This window comes from Gracilinanus agilis, chromosome 1, assembly GCF_016433145.1.
Source record: "Gracilinanus agilis isolate LMUSP501 chromosome 1, AgileGrace, whole genome shotgun sequence".
Taxonomy (NCBI): domain Eukaryota; kingdom Metazoa; phylum Chordata; class Mammalia; order Didelphimorphia; family Didelphidae; genus Gracilinanus; species Gracilinanus agilis.
In genome coordinates, this window is record NC_058130.1 from 203,867,637 (window position 1) to 203,885,429 (window position 17,793).

Sequence of the window (17,793 nt, forward strand, 5' to 3'; positions counted from 1 at the left end):
AGAGAGAGAGAGAGGGAGGAAGGAAGGAAGGAAGGAAGGAAGGAAGGAAGGAAGGAAGGAAGGAAGGAAGGAAGGAAGGAAGGAAAGAGTGAGAGAAAAGAAATCAATATACTCAGAAGATGAAACCTTTGTTTATTCATCTTTTGCTCATTATACAAGTAAATATCAAAATAAGGATTTGAATCCAGGTCCTCTGAGTTTATAGCTGTTGCTCTTTCACATTTTCCTAAGTGCCAAACCTCTGGCCATTCCCACGGAACCTCAGCATCCTGTCAATTAATCCCTTCCCTAAAGCCCCTTCAATCAGTTATCAAATACATAGCAGGTAGACCAGATGTGGCCCACAATATTCCGGGTACAATGAAAACCAAATTTAAAGTGGGAAATATTTAATAAAATAAATAAAAACACAATAAACATAAATAATATATATTAAAACTAAGCCAATGTGGGCAGCTAGGTGGTTCAGTGGATTCAGAACCAGGCCTGGAGAAAGGAGGTCCTGGGCTCAAATCTTTCCTCAGACAATTGCTTAGCTGTGTGACCCTGGGCAAGGCACTTATCCCCCATCGCCTAGCTCTTACCACTCTTCTGCTTTGGAACCAATACACAGCACTGATTCTAAGATGGAAGGTGAGGGTTTAAAAAAAAGACTAAGTCAATTTATGGCCTGCAGGGATCCTTATGTACCAATTAATGCCCCAATTTCTATCTGAGTTTGATACTGCTCTCCTAACCACCAAATATAGACTAAGCTACTCGTAGATGAGACAGACCATACTCTTAGAATTAAATAATGTTAGAGTCGAAAAAGACCCCTGAAATGATTCAGTCTAATCTCTTCAGAGGATGACATTCTGGGGCAGCATGGTTACAATTCCATTGGGATGTAGATTTGAATTTTGGCTCTTCCTATGTGGCCTTAGGGAAATTATTTATTCTCCAGGCCTCAGTTTCCTCCTTTGTAAAATAAGGGGGAAAGGGATTGGATGAGATGACCTCTGAGGTCCTTACAGTAATACTCTGGCAGTAATATTTCTTAATGACCTACTCTGAGTTGAGTACTACTGGGGACCCAAAGATGGCCTTCTTCCAAAGAGTCTGCTCCCAGTTGATGCCATGACCAACCTTGATCCCAGAGGATCAGAGATGAAGACTATTGCCTACCTTCTGACAAAAGAGGGGGACTAAGTATGGACAAAGAGACCTTTTGGAACAAGAGATCAAAGTGTGTATTCAGCCCCATCGGGGACATTGTTTTGTTTTGTTTTGTTATTTTATTTATCTATTTACTGGTTACATTGAAATACACAATTAACTCCTTCCCCTCTTAAGAGAAGGCATCATTTGACAAAAAGATCTATAAAACCATGTCTTATTGTATTTTTCAATTCTTTCTCTGAAGGTGGACATACACAAGTCGTTCTTCAAATGATATTTCTATTACTGTGTATAATGTTCTCTTGGTTCTGCTTGTTTCACTTTCTATGATTTCCTGTAGGTTTTTCCATCCTTTTCCAAAAATAACACCCATCATTTCTTATGGTACAGTAGCTTTCCATCATAATCATATGCCACAACTTGTTCAGCCATTCCCCAATTGATGGGCATCCCTTCAATGTCCAGTTCTTTGCCACCATAAAAAGAGCTGCTATCAATATTTTAGAACACAAAGTTTCTTTTCCATTTTCCTTGATCACCTTAGGAAACAAACCTAATAGTGGTACTTCAGGGTCAAAAGGGATTCGTGGTTTTATAACTCTTTGGACATAATTCCAGATAGCTCTTCAAAATGGTTGGATCAGTTCAGTTCCACCAGTAATGTATTGGTGTACCCATTTGTCTATATCCCCTTCATTTGTTATTTTGCTCTTTTATGATTTTAGCCAACCTGATCGATAGGTGTGAGATGATATCTCAGAGTCGCATTTCTCTAATCAATAATGATTTAGGGCATATTTTCATATAGTTATATAGAAATTTGATTTCTTTATCCCAAAACTGTCTGTTCGTACTTTTTGACTATTTAACAACTGGAAAGTGGCTCATATTCCCATAAATTTGACAAAGTTCTATAGATATTTTAGATAGGAGACCTTCTATCAAAGAAACTGTCTATAAATATTTTCCCAAACTTATTGCTTTTCTTTTTTAAGCCCTTACCTTCTGTATTAGAATCAATACTATGTATTGGTTCCAAGGCAGAAGAGTGGTAAAGGCTTAGGCAATGGGTGGTTAAGTGACTTGCCCAGGTCACATAGCTAGAAAGTATCTGAGTCCAGATTTGAACCCGGATCTCCCATCTGTTATAGGGAAATTGAGGGAAAGCAAGAAATGTTCTGGAATCTTCCCTGTCTCTGCTTTGCAACATTTCCTGCTTTCCCTCAATTTCCCTATAACACATCTCTAGGTCTGACTCTCAATCCACTGAGCCACCTAGCTGCCCCTTATTGCATTCCTTCTAATCTTGGCTACATTCTTTTTATTTGTGCAAAATCTTTCCATTTAATGTATTCCAATTGATTTATTTTCTATCTCACAGTGCTTTCTATCTGATATTTATTCATAAATTCTTCTCCTACCCATAAATATGTTCCTTGTTCTTCTACTTTGCTTATTGATCTCCCTTTATGACTCAGTCATAGATCCCTTTTGATACTGGTTTTAAGGGGTTTGTTTTACCTTTTCCTTTTTAGAGGAAGAAGGGGGAAATGGATGAGAGAGAAAAGAAAATTTTGTTCATTGAAAAATAAAATGAAATCTATCAAAAAAAATGGTCCCATCATGCTGTAAAGTGTCCTGTCCAGGATTATCTAGCTAGCCAAGCAGCCAAGTCGACACCTGAACCCAACACCTCTGACTGCCCGGTCCAACTGTTGTTCCCATTCTAGTAGGTGAATGAAAGAAAGAGAGGCAGAGGCACCATTGGTTTCCATTTTTATTCTTTCAACATCTTGAAGCAGCTTATGACCAGCATAGTTCTGTTTATATATATACATATAAAAGAAAGCATTCAGATCAAGGGCATTTTCCCTGGACATTTAAGAAAAAGGTACCTCTGACTGTCCCCAAGGACAGAGGCAAAGATGGGGCTGCTCAGCCCATTTGGGCTTTGGGAAAGTCAGGTTTGCAAAAGGAAAGAGGGAAGCGAAGCTGGCATCCATGAGCAGGCCTGGCAGCGTAGGGCCCTCCTACTCCTAGGACTGGTGGGGAAACCACCTTCCTGTCACGTCTGGCTCATCTGATTTTGAGATCTTTCAGGGCGGACTCCAAGCTCTGAAATGAGAAAACAGATGGGGTTGGTCCGTACATCACAGGAGAGCACCCTTGCAACACTGTCATCCTGGGGGTAGGAAATGAGGGGCCCTGGGCCAAGGGCAGGAAAATCCATTTTCTTTTGTTTGACAAACAAGATTAGTGGTTAGAGCAGTCCTTGCACATAGAAACCCTCAGGTCTGGCCTCAGCAAAGTGCACTCTGCTCGGTGTCCTCACACCGTCTTTTTCAGGTACCTGTTCCTTCCCCTGACATTGTGTTAACCACCCTCTTGTCATTCAGTTCTCTGTCAACTGATCTCCTACCTGGGGACCCTTAAACTAAAGGATGTGGAGAGCCACCCTCAGGAGACAGAATGTTAGACTTGAAGTCAGGAAGTCCTGGGTTCAAATCCCACCTTGGACACTAATTGGTGGTGTGAGCCTGGGCAATAAATTTAACGTCACTGAGATTCAGCCTCTTCATCTGTAGAATGGGGATGATCATAGTGAACACCTCACATGATAACTGTGAGGAGCAAATGAAATAATGTACAAGAAATTCCTTGTAAACCTTAAAGTACTATTTGTGGTTTCCATCATTTCAGTCCTGTCTGACTCTTTGTGACCCCAGGTGGGGTTTTCTTGACAGATACCAGAGTGGTTTGCCATCTCCTTCTCCAGCTCATTTTCCAGATGAGGAAACTGAGGCAAACAGGATGAACGGACTTGTCCAGAGTCTCCTAACTAGCAAATATCTGAGAGTAGATTTAAACTCAGAAAGATGAGCACCACCTAAATATCAGCTATTATCTACCTCCAGAGAAAGAATCGTTGGAGTCCGATGGATGCGGACCAAAGCAGACTATCTTTCACATCAGTGGATTTATTGGGGCATTTGCTTTTGTGTGAGTGCACTCCTGTAACAAAGACCACTATGGAAGTGAGTTTTGCATGATCATACATGTATGGCCCAGATCAAACTGCTTACCATCTCCTAGAGTGGGGAGAGAAGGAAGGGAAGGAGACGGTGTGGATCTTATAATTTTGGAAAATGTATGTTATTATTACACGTAACTGGAAAAATAAAATGTCTTTGAATTTAAAAAAAGGAAATTAATAAATGTCAGTTATTATGATGTGACCAGCATGGATTACTTGCACAAGACCCATCCCAGGGGTATGCCCAAGCCCTCAGAAAAGCTAAACTTAATGGAAAAACCAGCCAACCCACCAAAACCTAGATGCACCTCATAAACTCCAGGAGCCACAGCAGCTCCGCCCTACCTCAAGGAACACCTCTCTCATACAAAGCTCCCCCACTCTTTCTGGTTAGCTCTTTTGCCAACTACCCAAAACAAGGGAGATTTTAAAGGAAGAAACTCTCGGTTTCCCAGGTCTTGGGACATGAACCCCAAAGGGCAATCAGAAACTCCAGTTGCGGTCTATATATCCTGATGTTCTCTGCACGGAGTGGGTTTGAGAGAACTGACTGAGGCTGAGAAATCCACAGGTGCCATTTCCCCATGCCTAGCACGTCCTGGACTCACCTTCACGTCCCAGATGCTCATCCCTCCATCCATCCCAGTGGTGCAGAACTGGGAGCACTTGGCTTTCCCCCCAGTGAGGACAGAGATCTGACTGCAAAGAAAAATGAAAAGATTGAGGGCAATTCTGTCCAGTCAGAGAGTTCTGCACACTGGCCCAAGGACAGGGGCCTGTCCTGAAGTTGAAGTTCCTTTTTTAAAAACACATTTACCTCCTGTCTTAGTATTAATTCTAAGACAGAAGAGCAGCAAGGGCCAGGCAATCAGGGTTAAGTGACTTGCCCAGGGTCATACAGCTAGGAAGTGTCTGAGGCTAGATCCAAAGCCAGGTCCTCCTGACTCTAGACCTGGCACTCTTTCCAGAGATACCCTAGCTCCTTCCCAAGATCACAACCATTTTCTCTTCCTCCCTCCATCTCCCTATACCAGTGATGACAAACCTATAGCACGGATGCCAAAAATGGCACACAGCACGCTCTCTGTGGCCACACAGCTGCCTCCCGCCCACCCTACTCCCCAATTCATTATTAGAAAGGCAGAGGGACTCGGTCAGAGCTGCTCCCCTCCCCCTCTCTACACTTGCTGAGGGCATTCCTCACTTCCCCCACCCCTCTGCCCAGCAGCCCAATGGAATAGCTTTCTCCCTCCCCTGTGTGGGGTAAAGTGGGGGAGGGGCACAGCACATGGTCTGGGGAGGGCAGGGTCCAGCATTCCATCTCTTAAAGGTTCCCCTTCGCTGCCCTAGACTCTCCCTATGCCCCAGTACTCTCTCAGTCTACACTCAGCAGTTGCCTAACTCATTAAAGTTCCTGCTCTTCCTATCAAGATTGGGCCCTCAGAGACTTTAGGACAGAAACACAACAGATGGATCCTGGAAAAACATCCCTGGTTCTGCAGGCCACTTAAGAGTCCCAAGTTTGCCCACTTTTCCCTTTCCTTTTTTCTATCTAAGCTCTTGGAATGTGCCTCTAGGCACCCAGTTGTACCTGCAACTACTCCCAAGCTAGTAGCCTAGCAAGGTCCATTTTGCCTCCAGTGAGTCAGGGAAAAGCTCCAAGAAGGAGGAAGTTAGGATTGATAACAGACTCATAGGACTTGTATTCATAAGTGTATTTCTTTTCTCTGCAATCAGATTTGTGCAATCCTAGAAGGTCAGACACTCGGTCCAGCCCCATCACACACCACAATTTATCCAACATTAATAATGCCTAAACTCTGGTCAAGGTTTGGTTCCATCAATCTATGTGAAAGCATATTTTCTCTCCCTCTCTGTCTCTGTCTCTGCCTCACTCTGTCTCTCTGTCTCTCCCTCTCCCTCTGCCTCTCTCTGTCTCTCCCTCTCTCTGTCTCTGTCTCCCTCCCTCCCAATTCCCCCCTTCCCTTCTTTCTTTGTACTTTCGTTTTGCTTTGTTTTGTTTTAGGCAAGACCTGTGAGTTTACCCATTTCAGGAACTCCCTGTGTGAAAATCCTTTCCGCCAACGTAGCCACAACTCTCTGTGACTTCTCACCTTGGAGGGCAGACTAGGGGCTCTCAGAGGTCAAATAACTCATCTATGGCCAAAGAGTGGCCAGAGGTGACAGAGGCATGACCGGAACCAGATCTTCCTGTCCCTGTCTGCCCCTTTCTCCACTAGGCCATGTTGTTTCATTCTTGCTTAAAACAAAACCAAAACAAAACAAAACTCATATATTTAAATAGTACCAGGTTCTATCTGACCACTCTGCTTAATTTAAAAAAATTAATGAGGGCTCGGTGGATTGAAAGTCAGGTCTGGAGTTGGGAGGTGCTGGATTAATCTGACCTCAGACACTTCCTAGCTGTGTGACCCTGGGCAAGTCACAACTCAATTGCCTAACCTTTACTGCTCTTCTACCTTAGAATCAATGGGTAAGGGTTTAAAAAAAAAAAAACTAACAGAGCCAGCAGTTGTATGGATTTCTGATGATATGGTCCACTACTGAAAAACATGGATGGCCCTGATCTAACTAGGAAGGCAAGGATCTTGTCTTGAATTGTGAATCCCCAAATACCCTAAACTCATTCATTGATTGACTTCCAAAAGGTCCCTACGTACTCCCAAGGGCCCAATACCTATCTCTCTGTCCAGCCCTGCCTCCCGCCCCTGGAACCAGCCCTCCCGTGCGGACCATCCCTGCTTCTCCAGCCCCAGCTGTACGCCTCTCGATGACCCCACTCTGGGGCTGGGCATTCCTATACCTGACACTGTTCTTGTGCAGTGTGTCCAGGCCAGCAGAGGTATCAGAACTGGCCCGCTTGTCCAGGCTCTGGAAGCGTTCCCGGGCGGTCATCCCACGCTGGGAATTCTGCTTGGGTACATCGAGCCGCCCCCCGAAGCTCAGCACCCCGGAAACCCCATCGTAGGTAAAGAGCATGGGAAAGCAGTCATGCCCCTGGGGGAGAGAGAGCCAGAGTTAATATTTGGCAGAGAGAGAGAGAAGGATGGGCACAGGGGAAAAAGAGCCTTTGTCCGGGGTCCGGCCTCAGCTGGCTCGGTCCCTTGCTAGCTGCATAACTCTCAGCTTCAGTGTTCTCATTTGTAAAATGGGAATTATAGAGGGTGGCTGGGTGGTACGGTACATAGAGCGCCAGGCCTGAAGTCAAGAGGTCCTGGGTTCAGATCTGGTCTCAAGAGTCTTCCAAGCTGTATGACCTTGGGCAAGTCACTGAATTCCATTTGTCTAGCTCCTGCCCTTCTGCCTTAGAGCTGTTACTAGGACAGAAAGTAAAGGTTTAAGAAAAGAAAGGAAAGCAATGTGAGTCCAAGTTACAGAAATTCATGTTCTTTACTCCACTAATTCCATTAATAGGAAGATGTCTTGAAAGAGTCATCAATAAGTAAAACAAAAAATGAGATATCTGTTCAAAGATTTTTATAGCGTCCTTAATTGTCAGGGTAAAAAAAAAAAAACCTGCCAACGGTTTAACTATCCAGGAAAAGCAAGAAAGGAAACAAGCATTCATTAAATGACCTCCATGTGCCAGATCCTGCTAAGCCCTTTACAAATACCATCTCATGTGATACTCACAATAACCCCAGGCCAGTGATGGTGAACCTTTCAGAGACTGAGTGCCCAAACTCTACCCTCATGCCGCATGTGAGCCTCCCGCCTTACCCCAGACAGGGGAGGGAGGAAGCTCTTCCACTGGGCTGCTGGGCAGAGGGGTGGGTGATGAGAGAAATGTCCTCAGGCATGGGGGAGAGGGGGAGGGGAGCAGCACTCGTGCCATAGGTTCACCAACACAGCCCTAGGAGATAGGTGCTATTATTATCCTCATTTTATAGTTGAGGAAACTGAGGCAGAGTGACATTGAATGACTCACCCAGGGACACACAGTTATTAAGTGTCTAAAATTGGATTTGAAGTTGGGTCTTCCTTACTCCAAGCCTAATACTCTCTCCACTATGCCACCCAGTCATCTATTATAAAAGAATAGTAAAATAAACATTATAATACGATTATATTATTGGATGGAAGTAGATATTAGAGAGAGAGAGATAATACAAATAAAAGTATAATACAATTAAAATTAATGAGCCTGGGGGCAGCTAAGTGGCTCAGTGGGTAGAGAGCTAGCCCTGGAGATGGGAGGTTCTGAGTTCAAATCTATCCTCAGATACTACTTTGCTGTGTGACCTTGGGCAAGTAATTTAATTCCATTTGCCTAGCCCTGACCGTTCTTTTGCCTTGAAACCAACACTTCGTATCAATTCTAAGAGAGAAGATAAGGTTTTGTAAAAATAAAGATGAATGACTAAGAGATAAAAACCAACAGGTACTTTTTGTGAAATCATACAAAATTGGGGGTGGGAGAGGTAGGGGGTGGGGAAGGACCAGATGAACAGAGTGTACTATAAAAGAAAAAAGTGACATGTAACTATGGGAAAATATTCAAAATAAAAATTAAAATATTAAAAAAAAAGTGAATGGGAATGATTGGACAAAGACACGGTCCTCACGAAGCCTGAGAGTGACCGAAAAGCACCTCTCTGAATGTAAAGAATTACAAATGCCAAGAAGAAAGAACCAAGTGAACCGACGTAGCTATCCTTGCTTACCGCTGCCACCAGGCTGTTCTCGGTGATGAAGGTGAGCGCCAGGAGGGGCAGGGTCTCCGAGGCCAGGGAGGCCACGCTAGGGGAGAAGAGAGGGGAGGACGTCAGGAGGGCTCCTACTTCTTCAACCCTGCAGGCACCCATTTTCCCATCTGTAAAGTCGGGGCCGTGACAAATCCGCCCACCAAAAACCTCAGGGATGTTGGGAGGATGAATGAAGAATGAAGGGCTTTTGGAGGCTTGGAGTACTCCACGAATCTCTGACTATTTAAGCATCTGACCTTTTCCCTGCCCATGGGGGATGGGAAGAAGAAAAAATAAATGAGCACAACCCAGCCACTGCTGGCTAGCAGAGACTATGGCAACAACAACAACAACAAACCCCAGAATAGGACAGACAGAATAAGGACTGGCAGAGATTTCAACAGCCTAGAATGATAGGTCAGATCCCATAATAAAACATTTCATAGGAATAAATATGAAGCCCTGTGAGGAGTTCAGAAAACCAATAGCCCAGAGCAAGATGAAGGAGGCAAGCCTAGAGAACAATCCAGGTGAAAAAAGATAAAATGGGGGCAGCTAGGTAGTTCGGTGGATAGAGAGTCAGGCCTGGAGAGGGGAGGTTCAGATCTGGCCTCAGACACTTCCTAGCTGTGTGACCCTGGGCAAGTCACTTAACCTCCATTGCCTACCCTAACTGCTCTTCTGCCTTGGAACAACCTTGGGAGACTCAAACTCTATTCAATCCAGAAGTAAGAAAAGGATTTTATTTGTAGAAGAGGTTTTCAGGAGAGTATAATAGTCGAGGCTGGTGAAATGACCTTGGGGCTGGTAGAGTATTCTGGGAGATGGTGGGATAGTAGCCCCCATGGGGAGTAGCCCCAGAGCCCTGGACTGAAGGAGTAGCAGCTCTCCAGGTGTGGAGTAGCAGCCTTGGAGCTAATAAAATAGCCTGGGAGCTGGTGGAGCAGCCCCCTGGGTGGATCAGGGTTTGCATATTTATTGAGAGCCCTGGACTGCCAGAGCCCTGGGTGCTCGTATCCCATGTTTCCCCCCACTGCCCCCCAAGCCATCCTTTGTCTCGCTACTCTTCTGAAATGCCTTCGTCAAAGATGGGAACATTACTAAGGTAAATACAGAACAATGCAAATGGCTATTAGAATGGCCTAATAATTCTGAATAAGGAAAATACGGGCCCAAAGCCGTGGCACAGAGCAGCCTGGCAGTTCTGAACTAAGGGACAGAACAGTACAGTTACGAGTCATTAACAATACAGAATGGCTAACCAATTAATAATACTGATTTGGCAGTTTATGCTTAGCTAGTGCTAACTGGTGAGAAATACAAAATTTCAGAGCCTGAGGGTCCTGCTCCCTTCACTCCCTTCACTGCCCATTGCTCACCTCCATCAGAACCAGTGCTTAGTATTGATTCTAAGACAGAAAGTAAGGGTTTAAAAAGAAGAAGAGAGGAGAGGAGAGGAGGGGAAAAGAGGAGGAGAGGACAGGGGAGGGGAGAGGAAAAGAGAAGAGAAGAGAAGAGAAGAGAAGAGAAGAGAAGAGAAGAGAAGAGAAGAGAAGAGAAGAGGAGAAGGAGAAGGAGAAGGAGAAGGAGAAGGAGAAGGAGAAGGAGAAGGAGAAGGAGAAGGAGAAGGAGAAGGAGAAGGAGAAGGAGAAGGAGAAGGAGAAGGAGAAGGAGAAGGAGAAGGAGAAGGAGAAGGAGAAGGAGAAGGAGAAGGAGGAAAGAATACAATAATCTTAGTGGATTGCTAATTCAGCAACATGTAAACCAAACCAAAATTCAGATGTAATCTTTGGCCATGGTAAGAAGCTTAGTGCCCATAGCCAGAAAAGTCAGAGTTGCAATGGCCTCTGCTTTAGTCATACTGCATCTGGAATATGGTGGCCACTTCTGGCTGTGACATCTTGGGAAGGATATTGTCAAACTAGTGTGCTTGGAGGAAAAAAACCCGGACAGGGAGATAACTTAAAAATCCACAATAGAAGGATCAGCTGAATGGCCTGGAGATGCCTAACCTAAAGAAGAGAAGGCTTTGGAAGTGCATCATTTCTTCAGATACCCAGTGCCTTCCTTCCTTCCATGCAGAAGCAGGAACAGATTGTGTGGCCCCAGGGCACAGAATTCTAGGCACAGCATAGAAATTTTCAGAGATATAGATATCCACTTTATACAGGTCTCCATGACCTAAGTGGGGTTTTAAGCTGTTAAAGCTCAAAATTATTGAAGTTTAAGGCTTAAAACTATTATAATTTTAAGCTACTAAAGCTCAAGCATCACTAAGAGTTCTGGGACACCCTGTAAAAGTGAACATTTCCTGTCACAAAGAGCATGGGCTACCTCAAGAGATGGATAAGAGCAAATCTTCAAGCAGAGGATGGGTGCCCAGATTTGGGGATTTTGTCAAAGGGGGCTCTTATGGCTCAGGATCTTCTACAGACTTGGACTTTGGGATCTGGGTTCCAAACGTCCACCAGTCTCTCCAAGAGGGCGAGATGGGTCTAAGGGAGCGGTGGGACCCCTCCCGGCTACCTCTACAAGCTTCCCACTTACGCCATCTTTTTGTTGGCATCAGCCAGGCACACGGTGCTGTCGTGGCTCACCCAGGCCATGCGGTTGCCGCTGTCGGAGAAGCAGACGCTGTGGACCCAGCCGCAGCTGCTGCTCGACTCAAACATCAGCTCGCCAAAGGGCATTTTGGAGCCCCACGGGGTGGGTGAGGGCCTCTCTTCCACCTCCTTGATATAAGCTGAGAAGATTCTGAGAGAAGGAAAAGAAAACCAGAATGAGTGGGGGGCTTTATGGGGAGGGCGAGGGAGAGGCGCCTGGTTGGACAGGGGGGTATCAGCCCTTTTTATGTCTCCCAGTAAAGCCCACTGGGGAGAGGCAGAGGATGGATGTGCTGGACAAAGCACACCAAGTGTTCTCCAGCCCCCAACATTCATACCCCAAAGCAAAATCAGCCTGAATCAGGGATTCTTAATCTTTCTGTGTGTATCATGGACCCCCTTTGGCAGTCTGGTGCAGTTTCTGAACCCCATTCATGGAATAATGATTTTAAATGCACGAAATAAAATACATGGGATGACAAAGGAAATAAAATGTATTGAAATACAATTGCACATGGCAGTTAGGTGGCTCAGTGAATTGAGAGCCAGACCTTGGCTATATTTAAATCTGACCTCAGATACTTCCTAGTTGTGTGACCTTGGGCAAGTCACTTAATCCTCATTACCTAGCCCTTATATATGCCTTGGAACCAATACTCAGAATTGACTCTAAGATGAAAGGTAAGGATTTAAAAAAAGAAAGAAATATAATTATAAAAATATTTTTAAAAATAAGTTCAAATTCTACAAATTAAGAACTTCGGGGCAGGGGGGAGGAGGCATTGTCTCTTTGTGCCTCAATTCTCTCACCTATAAACCCAAGGGGTTGGATTCAGGAATGTGCTGGTAAATGTTGAACAACCAGCTCTCCGGGAAAAAAATTATACACACTAGCACCCTTTTAAGTTTAATCTGCATTATTGACACTTTTTCTATCACATTCTTAAATTTAGGCAATCAGCAGAACCATAAATAAAGCTCTTAATATGTAGTATCTACTGGTTTCTGAAAGGTAAAATTCTCACAGTGAAAATTTAACAATTGGCTCTTGTGAACCAGTTTGAGCTGGCTCCAGCACATCCCTAGTTAGATAAGAAATGATAAAGTTTTTGAGTTTTGAATAGAATGAATGAATGAATGAGAAAGCATTTATTCAGTACTAATTATGTGCCAGGCCACAGTGCTAAGGCACAACCTCTGCTCTCAAGGAGCTCACATTCTAACTCAGGGAGGCAAGACATAAAAGTTCATCTTTAACATCTCCAGATTCCCTTTTCTCTAACTTGATCTCCTTTCCTTCTTCTTCTTCTTCTTTTTTTTTTTTACTTTCTGTCTTAGAATCCATACCATGGATTGGTTTCAAGGCAAAAGAGCATTAAGGTCTAAGTAATTGGGGTTAAGTGACTTACCCAGGGTCACACAGCTTAGAAAATATCTGAGGCCAGATTTGAACCCAAGTTCTCTCAACTCAAGTCCTGGCTCTATCCACTGCGCTTTCCATCTGCCATTGAATGAATGTTTGTTAACTGGCCGAACTAGTTGAATAAAGCTTTAATTATTGAGTGTCAGGCATGAGAGATTAGAGAGCCTTGATGAAATGTTATCTTACTCCAATTCCCAACATTCTCTCCCTTCTTCTTCCTGACTTACATTTGCTCAACACTAAACTGTATCATTTAAAATGTTTAGAATTTGGGGGAGTAGAAGAGAATTACAGGTCCTCTTTCACTTTTCAAACTACCTTCATTTTATTTCTTTTTCCTTTTGGGGGGTACATGTCATTTGTTAACTTTATTGTTGAACTTCTGTACTCATTACATAGGAAATGGTATTGTTTTCATACATTTTAACTCCTTAGGAAGTTTTTTTTAAAATGTTTCCCCAGGACCTAACAGTTCCTGCCCCTAGCAGGCAGACACTTAATAAAAGCCTGAATTGAATGTTATTTTTGCTATATTATTCAGAACTTTTGTAATTGAGCTGAATAACAACATTGTTATAAAGCACTTCTTAAAGAAGATCAGCAGCCCATAAACATGCCTTTTCAATACTATGTATAATTTCAGTCTTGTCTGACTCTATGACCCCATTTGGGTTTCTTGGCAAAGATACTAGAGGAGTTTGCCATTTCTCCAGATCATTTTACAAATGAGGAAACAGGCAAACGGGGTTAAGTGACTTGACCAGAGTTCTACAGTTAGTAAGTATTTGAGGCTGAATTTGAACTCAGGTCTTCCTGGCTCCAAGCCCAGCATTCTATGCACTGTGCCACAGAATCGCCCTAACTACCTCCATTTTAACAGTAGCTAACCCCATTTGTCCTGGACCAGGTTCCTCCTGCAAAGGCCTTCAAAGTAAACACCTGGCATTGGAGAATGAATCCTTCTCATCCTATTAAAAAGTTCCCAGCCCCAGAACCCAGAGGCCTGGCCCTTAGTCTATGGCTAGGGGCAAAAGAGCTGCTCCCTCAGCTGTAGCCATCACCCTCCATTCCTCACCGGCACTTGAAATCACAGGAGCCAGCAGCCAGCAGCACGTTGTTGGGGTGCCAGTCCAGGCTGAGGACAGTTGATCGGATTGGCTTCTTGATGTGCTTACAGACCCACCTGAAGGCCCAAAACAAGACAGTCAGATTTCCCTTGGCTGGTAAGAAAGTCAAGCTCAAGATTTCTAAATGCCAGAGCTATAAAGACTTAATTTAGAGATTTTCTAGATGGGGACATTAGGAAGACAGAGACATCGAGACCTCAAGAAGTCAAATGACTTTTCTCAAGTCACACAAGTAGGTAAAGATGGACTTAGAACTCGGGACTCCTGACTCCTAATCTATTCTTTCTGTTTGTTTGTTTCTTCCTTCCTTCCTCCCTCCATCTCTCTTTCTCTCTTTCTCTCTCTCTCTCTCTCTCTCTCTCTCTCTCTCTCTCTCTCTCTCTCTCTCTCTCTTTCTTTCTTTCTTTCTTTCTTCCTTTCCTTCCTTCCTTCCTTCCTTCCTGATAGGGAATTGGGGTTAAGTGACNTTCTTTCTTTCTTTCTTTCTTTCTTTCTTTCTTTCTTTCTTTCTTTCTTCCTTTCTTCCTTTCTTCCTTTCTTCCTTTCCTTCCTTCCTTCCTGATAGGGAATTGGGGTTAAGTGACTTGCCCAGAGTCACAGAACTGGGAAATATCTGGGTCCAGATTTGAACCCAGGTCCTCCTGATTCCAGGCCTAGTGCTCTATCTACTGTACTCCCTAGTTGCTCCCAGTATTCTTTCAATTCCCCCAATTAGACTGTCTCTCATGAGCAGGGGAAAATGACTAGATTTCAGAATAGTGACATGGAAATGTGGCAAAGAATGCCAAGCTGCAAATGTAAGAGCCCAGCCCCAAGGTCATTTCATCTAACCCCCTTATTTTACATAGAAAGAAAAGGAAGCAGAGGGCATTAATTTGCCCAGTGCCGCATGGTAATAAGCAACAGAAAAGGGAACTGAATCCAGGTCATCTAATTTCAGAGTTAATGCCCTTTTCATTGTACCACGCCCCTGGATTCAATCTGTTGAATTTCCGTTCTGTCTCTCTCTTGCTGGGTGATTTTGGGCAAATAAGTCATTTCCTCTCTTGGGGGTCTTCAAAATGAAGGGCCTGCATCAGATTGGCTAACATGACAGAAAAGGAAAATGACTAATGCTGGCAGGGATGTGGAAAAATAAGAATACTAACTCATTGTTGGTTGAGTTGTGAACTGGTCCAACCATTCCAGAGAACAATTTGGAACTCTGCCCAAAGTACTATAAAACTGCAATCTATTTGATTCAGCAATACCACTACTATGTCTGTCTCCCAAAAGAGATTAAAGAGAAAAGAAAAGGAAAAGAACTATTTGTATGAAAATATTCATAGTAGTTCTTTTTTATTTTTTTTACCCTTGTACTTCGGTGTATTGTCTCATAGGTGGAAGAGTGGTAAGGGTAGGCAATGGGGGGTCAAGTGACTTGCCCAGGGCCACACAGCTAGGAAGTCTCTGAGGCCAAATTTGAACCTAGGACCTCCTGTCTCTAGGCCTGACTCTCACTCCACTGAGCTACCCAGCTGCCCCCTAGTAGTTCTTTTTTTGTGGTGGCAAAGAATTGGAAGTTGAGAGAATGCTCATCCACTGAGGAATGACTGAATAAGTTGTGGTATATGATTGTGATGGAATACTGTTGTGTGATATGAAGTGATGAAGGAATGGTTTCAGAAAAATTTGAAGTCTTACACGAACTGATGCAAACAGAACTAGGAGCACACTGTGCACTGAAACAGCAGTATTTTTTTTTAAAACCCTTACTTTCCATCTTAGAATCAATAATAGTACTACTTATTAATAATAGTATTGGTTCCAAGGTAGAAGAGCAGTTAAGGGCTAGGGCAGCTGGGCAGCTCAGTGGATTGTGAGTCAAGCCTAGAGAGGGGAAGTCCTGGATTCAAATCTGGCCTCAGACACATCCTAGCTATATGACCCCGGGCAAGTCACTTAATTCCCATTGCCTAGTCCTTACCACTCTTCTGCCTTGGAGCCAATACACAGTATTGATTCTAAGACAGAAGGTAAGGTTTTTAAAAAAAAAATTCTTATCTTCTGTCTTAGAACCAATATTGTATATTGGGTTCTAAGGGAGAAGAGTGGTAAGGGATAGGCAATGGGGGTTAAGTGACTTGACCAGGGTCACACAGCTGGGGAAGTGTCTGAGGCCAGATTTGAACCTAGGACCTCCCATCTCTAGGCCTGGTTCTCAATCCACTGAGCTACCCAGCTGCCCCCTAGAGGATAAGAAATTTAAAGAAAGAAAGACCTTGGTTCAAATTCCACCTCAGACATTTACTATCTTTGTGACACAAAGCAAATCACTTGACCTTTCTGGGTCTCCATTTTCTCCCCAGAAAAATGGGAGAGTTGGACCAGGTTCCTTCTGGTTCTATATCTGTGTTTTAATAAAACTTGTAAATGTCAAATCATGACCATTTCTCACTAGCCCGAGTTTTGAAATATTTTCTATCTCTTTCTAAGTCTCGCACCCAGGGAAGGGGAATCTGGCTTTTTCCCCTCTAAGCTGGGGTAAGCTCCTTCCAAAAGACAGCGAGTGGCCCAGTGGATAGAGTGCTGGGCTTGGAGTCAAGAAGATCTGAGTTTAAATCCAGCCTCAGACACCACTCCTGCAAAGTCACTTAGTTTCTGTTTGCCTCCCTTTCCTCATCTCTAAAATGGGGATAATAAGAGCACCTCCCAAGGTCACCGTGTGCATCCATTGAGATAATATTGGTAAAAGCCCTTGGCTGGAGCTTTTTTTTTTAATATATATTTTTATCAGAAACAATAAAATGATAAATAATAAAAATAATAATTTATATTTATTTTTTATAATAAGTTGGCTTATTCTCCAAGCCGCTGCCCCCCTCAGGCGTCCAGCGCCCCATCTCACCAGTCGTTCTCTTGCTCGAAGTAGCAGATGGAGATGACGCGGGATCCGCTGCCCACTGCAAACTTGTTCTCCTTGGGGGACCACCTGACGCAGCGGGCGGCCCGGTTGATCCTCAGGATGACCAGGGTGGGCTTCCAGATGTTCCCTTTCAGGGTCCACACGTAAGCGTTGCGGTCTGTGCCGCACGTGACGATGCGGTTGCTCTCGGGGGCCCAATCAATGCCTGCGGGCCGAGGCGGGCAGGAAAGGGGTCAGAGGGTTTCCCGTGCCCGCAGCCAGCCCAGCCTCCCCCCACCACAGTGGGCAGCCACCCTCTGGAGAACCTCCTTGCAATTCCACAGAGATGCCAGCAGGGAGAGCTCTTGCCCTTCCTTTCCCTCGCAGATCCCGGTTCCTAGCCCAGAGATCATGAATCTAGATGGGAGAGATCCATTTCACCCAACCCTTTAGCATATGGACGAGGGGACATGAAGAGATTTGCCTAAAGTCAGCATCAGAGATGGGATTTGAACCCAGAGCACCTAACGGGTACCATCTTGACTCCTCTAAGCTCTTGATATCTACAGCAACCCTTCTTCCTCACCCTTAGAACCCCAACTCCAGGGAAGAAGGCAAAGGAGCTGGGATGTTGTCACTGAGGGAGTCCCAGTGTGGGAGGTCTCTCCTTCAAAAGCACCCTAACATGGAGACTGTGATCGCCCCCCTGTGACACCTTGGGGTATAAAGACACTGTGTCTCCAGCAGGCTCCTGTTTTGTTTTGTGTTTTTTTAATCCTTATCTTCCATCTTAGAATCAATACTATATATTGGTTCCAAAAAAGGAGCAGCAAAGGCTAGGCAATGGGGGTTGAG

The 17,793-nt window shown here is 44.3% G+C and overlaps 1 protein-coding gene across 2 annotated transcripts in view; it reads right to left on the reverse strand.

Annotated features, from left to right (window-relative positions):
• Window positions 1–2,925: 2,925 nt before the first annotated feature.
• The window catches only part of ARPC1B (actin related protein 2/3 complex subunit 1B), a 48,163-nt gene continuing 33,295 nt past the window's right edge, over window positions 2,926–17,793 (reverse strand). For both annotated transcript variants that reach the window (XM_044659915.1, XM_044659908.1), the window contains exons 4-10: window positions 16,942–17,164; window positions 14,003–14,110; window positions 11,449–11,655; window positions 8,881–8,956; window positions 7,020–7,213; window positions 4,804–4,894; window positions 2,926–3,276 (exon numbers count right to left, since the gene is read on the reverse strand). In XM_044659915.1, coding sequence (XP_044515850.1) covers window positions 3,238–3,276; window positions 4,804–4,894; window positions 7,020–7,213; window positions 8,881–8,956; window positions 11,449–11,655; window positions 14,003–14,110; window positions 16,942–17,164 — 938 coding nt within the window. In that variant the 3' untranslated portion in view covers window positions 2,926–3,237. The remainder of the gene's footprint in view (window positions 3,277–4,803; window positions 4,895–7,019; window positions 7,214–8,880; window positions 8,957–11,448; window positions 11,656–14,002; window positions 14,111–16,941; window positions 17,165–17,793) is intronic.